General features: G+C 44.6%; 1 protein-coding gene across 4 annotated transcripts in view; it reads left to right on the top strand.

The window, feature by feature from the left end:
- dmxl2 (Dmx-like 2) overlaps positions 1-14,340 on the top strand; it is a 165,612-nt gene that overhangs the window by 128,633 nt on the left and 22,639 nt on the right. For all 4 annotated transcript variants that reach the window (XM_070858428.1, XM_070858431.1, XM_070858429.1 and 1 more), the window contains 5 exons: positions 2,171-2,236; positions 2,621-2,707; positions 4,890-5,011; positions 5,143-5,278; positions 13,579-13,639. In XM_070858428.1, the coding sequence (XP_070714529.1) occupies positions 2,171-2,236; positions 2,621-2,707; positions 4,890-5,011; positions 5,143-5,278; positions 13,579-13,639 (472 nt within the window). The remainder of the gene's footprint in view (positions 1-2,170; positions 2,237-2,620; positions 2,708-4,889; positions 5,012-5,142; positions 5,279-13,578; positions 13,640-14,340) is intronic.

Below are 14,340 nucleotides of genomic sequence, written 5' to 3'. Positions count from 1 at the left end.
GTGTCAGTGGGGATGTCGCACTTTATCAGGGAGGCTTTGAAGGTGTCCTTGTAACGTTTCCTCTGCCCGCCTTTGGCTCGTTTGCCGTGGACGAGTTCCGAGTAGAGCGCTTGCTTTGGGAGTCTCGTGTCTGGCATGTGGACTATGTGGCCTGCCCAGCGGAGCTGATCAAGTGTGGTCAGTGCTTCAATGCTGGGAATGTTGGCCTGGACGAGGACGCTAATGTTTGTGCGTCTGTCCTCCCAGGGGATTTGCAGGATCTTGCGGAGACATCGCTGGTGGTATTTCTCCAGCGACTTGAGGTGTCTACTGTACATGGTCCAAGTCTCTGAGCCATATAGGAGGGCAGGTATTACTACGGCCCTGTAGACCATGAGCTTGGTGACAGTTTTGAGGGACTGATCTTCAAACACTCTTTTCCTCAGGCAGCCAAAGGCTGCACTGGCGCACTGGAGGCGGTGTTGTATCTCATCATCAATGCCTGCTCTTGTTGATAGGAGGCTCCTGAGATAGGGGAAGTGGTCTACGTTGTCCAGGGCCACACTGTGGATCTTGATGTTTGGGCGGCAGTGCTGTGCGGCGAGGACAGGCTGGTGGAGGACCTTTGTCTTACTAATGTTTAGCGTAAGGCCCATGCTTTCATACGCCTTGGTAAATACATCGACTTTGTCCTGGAGTTCAGCCTCTGTGTGCACAGAGATATCTACTACCTCCAAAAGAAACCACTACATTTGTCACTTGGCAGATCTAGGGGTTCCCTACTTGGGAATCAAGTCAACTTCGCCATACATATTATGAACACTTCTCCTCTTGTACAAAGGCAACTGACCACACCGTTAACTTCTGTAAGAGAAGTGCTGATGATCTTAATTTACTAGCCACTAGTCCCAACAACTAATGATGTACAGCGGTTGCTATGTCTCTCCCACACACTACCACTGCCACCTGGGATGGTTAAGGATCTTTTTGTGTTTTCTATGTCAAGGCATGTTACAAGGGCCATCTTTCATGCCTAGCAACTGTATACTCTACAGTATTTCCAGTAGTGTTACCTGCTCTGCCAGATGTCCATTTTGTTGATTTCAGTGAGTCTGGCAACATTTTCCCCATGCCCATTTTAAGATTTGAAAGTGTTTGCATTGCTGCAAAAACTACTAGTGTACTACAAACATTTATTGGCCTTGAACATTATTTGGGTGTCTTTTTGCGGCCATGTATTGTTAAATGGTAGTTGACCCTTTCTCTGTCAGACAAGTGCTTTTCTTGGGAGACATTAGGATTGTCAAGCCTATCTGTGAGGGTTATCTGTTGATTGATCCCTTTGGGGTATACTGTTAAAGGCCTTGTCAGACTTTACTAATATTCTGGCTAATGAACTATATCATATATCTAGAATGTCCTTGGCTTGTCTTTTTGCTTCTCCTATAATAGGATTCCATTGATGTTTACTGGTATTAGTTTGGCCTCTGTAGCTTTACCAGATTCAATTCTTTGAATCCTTTCCTTTCTTGCAGGAAAGCAAGTTTGATTTTGGAACTAATTTCTGCTTTGTGGATGATCGTACGATTGTCTTACAACACATTCAGATGTTAGTACGCTTGTCTTACTGGGCTCACCTTGACAATTTTCAATGTCCTGTTTTGGTCTTGGGTGTGGGATTCAGATGGACTCATTTTCTTCCCACTTCCATTCTCACCTGCTCCCTCCTTCCCCCTCTCCCCACTTGCGTTTGCAAAATAATTGTTGTGGGTGTTGCACAACAAAGTTTTTCATGCAGCTTTGGTTCAGTTCCATTCCTCTTACTGAATGCAGCTACCACGATCTCTGCAATATGGATATTTTGAACTACCACTCCTGGTTCCAATTGGTGAGCCGCAAATCTAAATGTAGAAACCCATCACCTGGATGAATGCTCCATATGTATTAAATTATTTGATGCGCAACATTTGCATAAAAAGAAAGGTTAAAATCCTATTGGTATGAAAAGAGATGCAAAATTCAATGAATGAAGTTTGTAGGCAATCAATTTTCTCAATAAAGTAGCTGTTTTTGCCAATATAATACTGCCAGGGTTTCATTTTTTAATTCAGTAAAAACATTTTTATTCATTTTCGTTTTTTTTATTTCTGTGCATGTGTAATGTGCTGTGACTGTGTGCTGTGTTGTGTAGTCAGTAGAAGACCATGTGGACCAAGTCAAACAAAACTGCGTCGCGGAACATCGTGGAAAGAACAAGGTAGTAGTATCCCTTACCCACCCCCTCATCTTTAGCAGCTGTTGTAAATGCACTAGCTTCAACATCTTGTTTAATGGCTTGTGAAAGTAAATAATTGTACACATGCAGAGGTATATCTCATAGTTGTTATGTCTGTGGACAATACAATGCAAGCGCAAATGTGTCATTCTGTGCAAATTCAAGAGGATTACATTGCTAATTTATATACAGCTTTTTGCTGCAGTGTTATCATTACACAAGTAGGAAGGCTGGTGTTAATTTTTTGCTGCACATTTTATTTCCACTTTAAAGGCAAACAACGCCATTGGTACACCACTTTTAAGGTGTGTAGATGTATTAATAGTCTTGATGAATACTCTTATTATATGTAATAATATCTTTTAGGTTGAAGCAGACATGGGCTATCCAGGTGGAAAAGCAAAGATTATTCATAAAGATTCTGATGCCATAATGGCATTTGCAATTAATAAGGTAAGAAAATTAAGTGGCTTATCAATGTTGAGCACATATCCCCTTCGAGACCTTTTTAATCCATCAGATTAAATATTTTACAAACAAACGCTGTCAACTCCTTTGCACTTTTGAAAACAGTTGTCTTTTTGTACGTTTTCTAATCTATGGCATGGTGAAACACGGTGGCCGTTATAATATACCTGCCACTAGAGAACAGTAGATATAAATTCTGATGTGTATCCCAAACAATTAATATACTGCAGTGCACATTTTGCTGGATCTTGCATAACCAAGAGAATCATCCGCATATGTGCTTAGAATTGTGCACTGAACTCCGCTCTCCCAAGTGATAAAGTTTGGTAATGTCCAGACTTGTATATAACATTACAAAGACTGGTTCCATTTCTAAAATGTCCAGGAGAAAGATATGGTACTGTTCTTAAAGGTTGCATTGAGCATGGTTGGAACATTGTAGGAGGCAAAAGATGGAAAGGTCAAAATGGGAATGTGAGTGGGAGTTTACAAGTCACAAAGTCAGGCAGCAGAGGTATTCGGTAATATGCTTTTGGACTCCCCAATATAGAGGAGAGCACATTGTGTGCAGCAAATACAGTATACCAGATTGGGATAGTAGATGTAAACTGCTTTCTCACATGGAAGGAGGATTTGAGGTAACTTCAGACCTTAACATCTGTTATTTTCTTTGGAGTATAGGTTACTGATGATGTGGTGTGGATCTGTCATGCTTTGGGAGGAGAGGCAGGTTGATTTTGGATGTAGACCCAAGTTCAGAACATATTTCTGAGGGGGAGGAGGCATTTTGAGGCTGAGGTGTTGATCTGTTTTCTGCTTTTGGTACTGTGTGTTTTCAGCACTTTCTGTTTTCATTTCAGTCCTCCTGTATTTTTGTCTTATTTTACCAATGTGCCCTATTTTCATGCTCTCTTCCTTCAATGGACCTCTCCCAAACCTTTACATGTCTTGGCTATTTGCATGTTCTTTGGGTTTAATGTTTTTCTGTTGTCTCGCTGAGATGATGTTTTATATCCGTTAATTGTTTTCTTGTTGCAGTTTGTAGGTCATTCAATCATCAACTTCAGTTATCTGTGATTGTATTATCTGTTCCAACTCTACATAAAGGGCTTGCTTATCTTTCAGTTTTCAATTCAGATGAAGGTTTTTAAACAGAATGTTAACCTGCCACTTCACTTTACAGATGCTGACTATAATCAACTCTGGGGGGAATTTTAACCCCTAAAAATGTGTGGGTTTGATTTGGGTAGAAGGTTAAAAGCCAGAAATTTGAACCAGGAACCCAACCTGCCTTGAACCCGCCCACCTTCGGTTTTAAGGGAGGCGGGTTGAGGGGCGGGCGACCAAGCCACTCGCAGGAGGCAGGTTGATCATTTAAATATTTTAGTGAGGCCGTGTGCCTTCATTTTAACAGTAATTCTTATTTTAACCACAGTCAGCCGGGTTTCACAGGCCTCTGGAAACCCAGCAGGTGAAAGGAGGCAAGAAGGGCTGAATCCATAAGGTAAGTGCCTTTTATAGCACTGCTTGTGGGTTAGGAGGAGCAGGAGTGTTTCCTCCAGGCTCAACAAGCTTACCAGTTAACCCCGCCGCACTCCTCCACCACCAAGATCTGTCTGTTTAACCCCTCTCCCCTGTGATCGGACCACCATCTACTCTCCACGATCGCCATCTGCTTTCCTCCACCCCCCCCCGCGACCGCCATCTGTTCCCCCACCTGCGATCGGACGGCCTCCCATCCTGCCTCCGACCAAATCCCCCCCCCCACCATGATCTCTCTTACCCCTCCACTACACCTACCTGCTCTGAGCCTCACTTGGCTGTGGACTTGTCCTGCAGGATTTGCCGCCCGCAAATCAGCTAGCCTGTCAATCAGATGGGCTGAGGGTGAGAAACCTAGAGAAAAAAAATTAAAGACGTGGCTTCCTGAACTCAAAACTGCAACTGTCAACCTGCCTCCAAGCTAATATCCGACCCTGTATTTCCAACATTTTCTGTTCTGTTTCAGAGTACTAACCTTTTGCTATTTTTTCTGTTTGTTTTTTAATTGATCTGCCTGTAGTATTACATGTGACTGCTCATACCAGTTCATTATAGACTATTTTCTTCTGTACTTTTATTTTGGTTTCTTTTTGTTTGAATTTAGTTCTTTTTTCCCCTATAAAAGGCAAATTCCAATGAGATAGTTTTGGCTTCTACTCATGATGTGCAAGAACTTGATGTATCTGCAATTCTAGCTACTCAGCCATATACCTGGATTGGTGAAGATTCAGACAGAGACTCGCGAAGGTACTAAACTTTATTTAATCCATTGAAATGCTTTTAAGCGTAATATGTATCCAGATGCCTTTGCATTTAAACTTGAGATACAATATTTGCGTTACCCAAAGATGTAACACATTAGTGAATATCTCTTATAGTTCCGACGATCTTGAGCATCGCTCAACAATGAGCACTAGCCAAACTAGTACAACTCATTTTGGATCCAACCAGCTTTCTACTTCTTCTTCCATGCCTTGGCTAGGAAGTGGGCAAACCAGCACAGGAGCCACTGTGGTAAGTCCAGAGTGAAACAACTAACTTCTCTAATACTCTCCTTTTATTTATTATAATGGGCCTGAAATTGCAGTTGGAGGGTTCCCACGAGCGGATGCCTCCGACCTACAAAAAATGTTCGCACTTACCCGATGGTCCCGGAGGTTCGGACACTAGTGCTCCTGGGCGTCTACACCTAGGCCTGCGTCAAGGCCCACGTATCCCAGGGGCGCAGGTGGTTCGCAAGCAACCCTGGGATCATGTGGGCCAGCCCAACCAATGAAAGAAGGGGATTCCATATATATGGAATCACCATCAGCATGAATGGGGATACCCCCAAAAATACAGGTACACTTAAAATATATATCTTTTTAATCACTTAGTTTAAAATTAATCAAAGTGGCATTTAATAAAATATTTAAAACAATGTAATTATTTGAAAAGCAAATGTACATATTTTAAAGGATCTAAAAATAAACTTGCCTTATTTCACAGGTGCTTAATTTTTTTTCAATAATTTATACATTTATTTTTCTGTCCTTCAAAAGTCTTAAAGTGCTAAAAGCAGGCCTTGTGCTGCGGGTGGATTCACTCTGGAGCATCCACGATGCTGAGAATGACGTGAATAGCACGCTTAGCGAGTTGGTCTTACCGCAGGTAAAGGGTCCACAGCCAGATAGGGAATGGAAGACCAACAGAAAGAGAAGTGCAAGGAAGGTAGTGCAGGGATCCCCTACGGTCATCCCCCTGCAAAACAGATACACCGCTTTGAGTACTGTTGAGGGGGATGACTCATCAGGGGAGGACAGCAGCAGCCAAGTTCATGGCACCGTGGCTGGCTCTGTTCCACAGAAGGGCAGGAAAAAGAGTGGGAGAGCTATAGTGATAGGGGATTCAATTGTAAGGGGAATAGATCGGCGTTTCTGCGGCTGCAACCGAGACTCCAGGATGGTATGTTGCCTCCCTGGTGCAAGGGTCAAGGATGTCTTGGAGCGGGTGCAGGACATTCTGAAAAGGGAGGGTGAACAGCCAGTTGTCATGGTGCATATAGGTACCACGATATAGGTAAAAAACGGGCTGAGGTCCTACAAGACGAATTTAGGGAGCTAGGAGTTAAATTAAGAAGTAGGACTTCAAAAGTAATAATCTCAGGATTGCTACCAGTGCCACGTACTAGTCAGAGTAGGAATTGCAGAATAGCTCAGATGAATACGTGGCTTGAGCAGTGATGCAGAAGGGAAGGATTCAAATTCCTGGGGCATTGGAACTGGTTCTGGGGGAGGTGGGCCCAGTACAAACTGGACGGTCTGCACCTGGACAGGACCGGAACCAATGTCCTGGGGGGAGTGTTTGCTAGTGCTGTTGAGGAGGAGTTAAACTAATATGGCAGGGGGATGGGAACCTATGCAGGGAGACAAAGGGAAATAAAATGGAGTCAGAAGCAAAAGATAGAAAGGAGAATAGTAAAAGTGGAGGGCAGAGAATCCCAAGACAAAAAACAAAAAGGGCCACATTACAGCAAAATTCTAACAGGGCAAAGTGTGTTAAAAAGACAAGCCTGAAGGCTCTGTGCCTCAATGCGAGGAGTATTTGGAATAAGGTGGATGAATTAACTGCGCAGATAGCAGTTAATGGATATGATTTGATTGGCATCACGGAGACATGGCTCCAGGGTGACCAAGGCTGGGAACTCGACATCCAGGGGGATTCAATATTTAGGAAGGATAGACAGAAAAGAAAAGGAGGCGGGGTGGCGTTGCTGGTTAAAGAGGAAATTAATGCAATTGTAAGGAAGGATATTAGCTTGGATGATGTGGAATCGGTATGGGTGGAGCTATGGAATACCAAAGGGCAGAAAACGCTAGTGGGAGTTGTGTACAGGCCACCAAACAGTAGTAGTGAGGTTGGGGACAGCATCAAACAAGAAATAAGGGATGTGTGCAATAAAGGTGCGGCAGTTATCATGGACGACTTTAATCTATATGTTGATTGGGCTAACCTAACTAGTAGCAATGCGGTGGAGGAGGATTTCCTGGAGTGTATTAGGGATGGTTTTCTTGACCAATATGTCGAGGAACCAACCAGAGAGCTGGCCACCCTAGACTGGGTGATGTGTAATGAATGAGAAGGGACTAATTAGCAATCTTGTTGTGAGAGGCCCTTTGGGGAAGAGTGACCATAATATGGTAGAATTCTTTATTAAGATGGAGAGTGACACAGTTAATTCCGAAACTAGGGCCCTGAACTTAAGTAAAGGTAACTTTGATGGTATGAGGCGCGAATTGGCTAGATTAGACTTGCAAATGATACTTAAAGGGTTGACAGTGGATAGACAATGGCAAACCTTTAAAGATCATATGAATGAACTTCAACAATTGTACATCCCTGTCTGGAGTAAAAATAAAACGGGGAAGGTGGCTCAACCGTGGCTAACAAGGGAAATTAAGGATAGTGTTAAAACCAAGGAAGAGGCATATAAATTAGCCAGAAAAAGCAGCAAACCTGAGGACTGGGAGAAATTTAGAATACAGCAGAGGAGGACAAAGGGTTTAATTAAGAGGGGGAAAATAGAGTATGAGACGAAGCTTGCCGGGAACATAAAAACTGACTGCAAAAGCTTCTATAGATATGTGAAGTGAAAAAGATTAGTGAAGACAAACTTAGGTCCCTTGCAGTCGGATTCAGGTGAATTTATAATGGGGAACAAAGAAATGGCAGACCAATTGAACAAATACTTTGGTTCTGTCTTCACGAAGGAAGACACAAACAACCTTCCGGATGTACTCGGGGACTGAGGATCTAGTGAGAAGAAGGAACTGAAGGACATCCTTATTAGGCAGGAAATTGTGTTAGGGAAATTGATGGGATTGAAGGCCGATAAATCCCTGGGGCCTGATAGTCTGCATCCCAAAGTACTTAAGGAAGTGGCCCTATAAATAGTGGATGCATTGGTGATCATTTTCCAACAGTCTATCGACTCTGGATTAGTTAAAAACATAGAAAATAGGTGCAGGAGCAGGCCATTCGGCCCTTCTAGCCTGCACCGCCATTCAATGAGTTCATGGCTGAACATGCAACTTCAGTACCCCATTCCTGCTTTCTCACCATACCCCTTGATCCCCCTAGTAGTTAGGACTTCATCTAACTCCTTTTTGAATATATTTAGTGAATTGGCTTCAACAACTTTCTGTGGTAGAGAATTCCACAGGTTCACCACTCTCTGGGTGAAGAAGTTCCTCCTCATCTCGGTCCTAAATGGCTTATCCCTTATCCTTAGACTGTGACCCCTGGTTCTGGACTTCCCCAACATTGGGAACATTCTTCCTGCATCTAACCTGTCTAAACCCATCAGAATTTTAAACGTTTCTATGAGGTCCCCTCTCATTCTTCTGAACTCCAGTGAATACAAGCCCAGTTGATCCAGTCTTTCTTGATAGGTCAGTCCTGCCATCCCGGGAATCAGTCTGGTGAACCTTCGCTGCACTCCCTCAATAGTAAGAATGTCCTTCCTCAGGTTAGGAGACCGAAACTGTACACAATACTCCAGGTGTGGCCTCACCAATGCCCTGTACAACTGTAGCAACACCTCCCTGCCCCTGTACTCAAATCCCCTTGCTATGAAGGCTAACATACCATTTGCTTTCTTAACCGCCTGCTGTACCTGCATGCCACCCTTCAATGACTGATGTACCATGACACCCAGGTCTCGTTGCATCTCCCCTTTTCCTAATCTGTCACCATTCAGATAATAGTCTGACTCTCTGTTTTTACCATCAAAGTGGATAACCTCACATTTATCCACATTATACTTCATCTGCCCACTCACCTAACCTATCCAAGTCGCTCTGCAGCCTCATAGCATCCTCCTCGCAGCTCACACTGCCACCCAACTTAGTGTCATCCGCAAATTTTGAGATACTACATTTAATCCCCTCGTCTAAATCATTAATGTACAGTGTAAACAGCTGGGGCCCCAGCACAGAACCTTGCGGTACCCCACTAGTCTCCGCCTGCCATTCTGAAAAGTACCCATTTACTCCTACTCTTTGCTTCCTGTCTGACAACCAGTTCTCAATCCATGTCAGCACACTACCCCCAATCCCATGTGCTTTAACTTTGCACATTAATCTCTTGTGTGGGACCTTGTCGAAAGCCTTCTGAAAGTCCAAATATACCACATCAACTGGTTCTCCCTTGTCCACTCTACTGGAAACATCCTCAAAAAATTCTAGAAGATTTGTCAAGCATGATTTCACAAATCCATGCTGACTTGGACCTATCATGTCACCTCTTTCCAAATGCACTGCTATGACATCCTTAATAATTGATTCCATCATCTTACCCACTACCGATGTCAGGCTGACCGGTCTATAATTCCCTGTTTTCTCTCTCCCTCCTTTTTTTAAAAAGTGGGATTACATTGGCTACCCTCCACTCGATAGGAACTGATCCAGAGTCAATGGAATGTTGGAAAATGACTGTCAATGCATCCACTATTTCCAAGGCCACCTCCTTAAGTACTCTGGGATGCAGTCCATCAGACCCTGGGAATTATCGGCCTTCAATCCCATTAATTTCCCCAACACAATTTCCCGACTAATAAGGATTTCCCTCAGTTCCTCCTCCTTACTAGACCCTCTGACCCCTCTTGTATCCGGAAGGTTGTTAATGTCCTCCTTAGTGAATACCGAACCAAAGTACTTGTTTAATTGGTCCGCCATTTCTTTGTTCCCCGTTATGACTTCCCCTGATTCTGACTGCAGGGGACCTACATTTGTTTTTACTAATCTTTTTCTCTTTACATATCTATAGAAACTTTTGCAGTCCATCTTAATGTTCCCTGCAAGCTTCTTCTCGTACTCCATTTTCCCTGCCCTAATCAAACCCTTTGTCCTCCTCTGCTGAGTTCTAAATTTCTCCTAGTCTCCGGGTTCACTGCTATTTCTGGCCAATTTGTACGCCACTTCCTTGGCTTTAATACTATCCCTGATTTCCCTTGATAGCCACGGTTGAGCCACCTTCCCTTTTTTATTTTTACGACAGACAGGAATGTACAATTGTTGTATTTCATCCATGCGGTCTCTAAATGTCTGCCATTGCCCATCCACAGTCAACCCCTTAAGTATCATTTGCCAATCAATCCTAGCCAATTCACGCCTCATACCTTCAAAGTTACCCTTCTTTAAGTGACTAGTGGAGTGCCACAGGGCTCAGTGCTGGGACCCCAGCTCTTTACAATATAATTGAGTGTAATATCTCCAAGTTTGCAGATGACACTAAACTGAGTGGCGGTGAGAGCTGTGAGGAGGATGCTAAGAGGCTGCAGGGTGACTTGGACAGGTTAGGGGAGTGGGCAAATACATGGCAGATGCAGTATAATGTGGATAAATGTGAGGTTATCCACTTTGAGGGCAAAAACACGAAGGCAGAATATTATCTGAATGGTGGCAGATTAGGAAAAGGGGAGGTGCAGCGAGACCTGGGTGTCATGGTTCATCAGTCATTGAAAGTTGGCATGCAGGTACAACAGGCGGTGAAGAAGGCAAATGGCATGTTGGCCTCCATAGCAAGGGGATTTGAGTATAGGAGCAGGGAGGTCTTAATGCAGTTGTACAGGGCCTTGGTGAGGCCTCACCTGGAATATTGTGTTCAGTTTTGGTCTCCTAATCTGAGGACGGATGTTCTTGCTATTGAGGGAGTGCAGTGAAGGTTCACCAGACTGATTCCAGGGATGGCTGGCCTTATATATGAGGAGAGACTGGATCAACTGGGCCTTTATACACTGGAGTTTAGAAGGATGAGCGGGGATCTCATAGAAACATATAAGATTCTGACGGGACTGGACAGGTTAGATGCGGGAAGAATGTTCCCGATGTTAGGGAAGTCCAGAACCAGGGGACACAGTCTTTGGATAAGGGGCAGGCCAATTAGGACTGAGATGAGGAGAAACTTCTTCACTCAGAGAGTTGTTAACCTGTGGATTTCTCTACTGCAGAGAGTTGTTGATGCCAGTTCATTGGATATATTCAAGCGAGAGTTAGATATGGCCCTTACAGCTAAAGGGATCAAAAGGTATGGAGAGAAAGCAGGAAAGGGGTACTGAAGGAATGATCAGCCATGATCTCATTGAATAGTGGTGCAGGCTCGAAGGGCCTACTCCTACACCTATTTTCTATGTTTTACCAGGCGTAAGAATGTCACAGGCATTAGCTGGGCAGAAGTTGAGCAAATAGCCCAACTCTCTACCCGTGGAGGCCCTTTTCCTGACAATGCGTGTGATCTGTCAAGAAGGTTCTTGACAGATGGCAAGTACCGGGTTTTGGCGCATGCATGCCGAGCCCCGGAACTTGCGTGGTCCCTACAAGCGCTTGCGCACCTCGTACGTGCCCGTAGGGGCCGCAAATTATGGCCCATGATCTCCCATCTTGTTTTTAACCAATTTAGGATTTACTTCCTCCCCAATTGTTTACAAAAGAGAAGTATATTTGGTATGGTATACCGGGGCCATTGGCAGGAGCAGTGTGTGGCGGCATACCACTACAGGGAGCACCGCGTGCCTCTGCAGGAGGGCGAAGGAGCGGCGAGGGTCCATATAGGGAAGTGACCGGGGCCCAGGAGAGGCATGAATCTGGGGCCCAGAAGAGGCGAGGGGCCCATGGGCAGCACGGGCCAGCCCACACTGCGATATGTGTGCGCACTAGGTCTGTGCAGCAGAGCTGGTCTCCAGTTAGTCTTGGGTAATCCTTGCCACTGGACCTAGCTCTGTCAAGCTCGTGTGGTGGCTGGTGTGCAATGGCCACCACACGTTTTTTTTTAATCCACGCACAGGCATCTTCCACCCTTCAACATGTAGTTCGGGATCTGGAATATTAGGTCCTTCATTGAAACACCTGTGAACTCATCCCTTTTTGTCGTAGAAGCAAGGCATCCTCGCCTCGAGGGACTGCCTATGATGATGATATTTGGTAAATCCAGAATCAGTTAAAAGAAAAATGTAAAGGATTTGTTAAATATTTTCATTTATCCCCTACTAACTCACTAGCCTCTCCTCTCAGGGAACCCACTTCATATTTAACAATGCTCTTTTTTACTGATATATTTGAAGTATACTGTTTTTAATATATTTTGAGCTTTGCTCTGCATACCCCCTCTTTGCTGTTGACCCCCTCTTAACCTCCTTTCTTTTTGGGCCTGAAATTCCATTTCTTGGCCTCCCACGCGCGGTCGCCTGAAAAGAAGAAAAGTTATGCGCACCTACCTTTTGCTCAGGCAACCATCAGCGATTCCGGTTTTAGGTCTCTTCTTCATGCGCATTCACGTCTTGTAGGTACGTAACAGGAGCTGGAGTCACGTGGGCCTGGACACCCAATCAAGGTGAAGTATTCTCATTCATAGTAATAGGAGCTCCGTAACTTCGAGTTCCTATTACTATCAATGAGAACATCACCCCTGTCCCAAACACCCAAACACAACATAAAAAATAAAAAAAACACATCACATTCATTGAAATTAAAGTTAATGAAATGTTTTAGAAAAAAATATATATTTTTTTTTAAGTGTTTTAATTAAAGTTTAAAATAAACTTACCCTAGTGGACAGGGTTTTTAACAGTGTTTTTTAATTTTATTTTTTTATGTTTTTTATATGTTTTAAAACTCTTACACTGGTAAAAGTAGGCTATTCACCTGCTTTTACCAGGCGCAAGTGTTTGAAGGGCATTCGCTGGGCAAGAAATGGGCAAATAGCGCAATCTTGCCCATGCGAATGTCCTTCTCCCGACGATACGGAGGATCAGTCAAGCCAGAACTTGACAGATCGGAAAAGCAGGTTTTTGGCGCATGCACATTGCGTGCCGAAAACCAGCTTTTGCGATGCCTCCTCTGGTCCGTGTGCACTCCATGCGGACCCGCTGAGGCCGCGATTTCAGGGCCAATATAATTATGTGAATATTTGCTTCTTTCAATGTCTCAACTGTAAGTTATTTTGGTAATTGTACCTTGTGTTTGATAATGTACTAGAACAATTTCTCCTCGTTAATAAAATCAATACAATAATCAATACATTTTTAAATTTTCAAAATGAGCTTTATCATTTCCAATATAAGCTGCTTTGCTCAGTAGAATGAAAAGCACATGGTATTTACCCACACAAATGGCTGTAATTCTCCCTTTAAAATAAGCATGAGGTTATTTGGAAGAAATATTGATGCAAAGACAATGAAGTGCACAATTGCATTTGTTTTCTGTATGCTACATTGACATTTTAAAAATTGAATCTGATGCTACTTTTATAAATGGCTAATGTATTTTTCCTCATTTTAGCTCATAAAGAGGAACTTGAACAATGTGAAAAGGATGACTTCCCATCCGGCTCACCGGTATTGTGAGTACTGAAATGAGATTAAACTGATTCTGTTTCTCATTGTTTGTTTTTCTTTTGAGTCGTTTTTAACTTATTTCTAACCCAATGGGCCCAAGTTTCGGGCCGCGCCTAGAACGGCGCAGCCCCGACCTGGATGCCCGTTTTTCGCGCCACAAAGTGCGCCTAAAAAAAACTTACAGATTCTCCGGCTCCCTGCAGGTCCTCTGGAGCTGGGCGTGGCGCAGCACGAGCTGTGGGGGACGGAGCTAGGTCCCTGCGCTGAAAACAGTGCCGGGACCTCTGCACACGCGCGCTACAGTGGGCGCGCATATGCAGTAGCTCCAGGCGCCCAAAACTGTGTGGGAGGGACCAGAAGCACGCAGCCCCTAGCCCTGGCCGAATGGCCTCACTGGGGCTGCGTGCATAAGGCTGCCTCCCACGCCCAGCTCCTGCTTCCTCCCGACCCGACTCGACTTCCATTTCCCCCCCCATCACCCCCCGACCCGAACTGACCCGACCCGACCCGACCCGCGCTCCCTCCCTCCTCCCCCGACCCGACCTCCCTCCGGCCCCCCCGACCCGCGCTCCCTCCCTCCTCCGCCCCCCTGGACCCCGGACCCGACCCCCACCCCTTCTCCTTTCCCCCCCCTTCTCCTTTCCTTCCCCCCCTCCCCCTCCTACCCCTTCTCCCCACCCTTCTCTTTCCCCTTCTCCTCTTCCCC

This window comes from Pristiophorus japonicus, chromosome 17 (assembly GCF_044704955.1).
Source record: "Pristiophorus japonicus isolate sPriJap1 chromosome 17, sPriJap1.hap1, whole genome shotgun sequence".
Lineage (NCBI taxonomy): Eukaryota > Metazoa > Chordata > Chondrichthyes > Pristiophoridae > Pristiophorus > Pristiophorus japonicus.
Note: the sequence above shows the minus strand (reverse complement) of the source record. Positions and strands in the feature narration are given on the sequence as shown.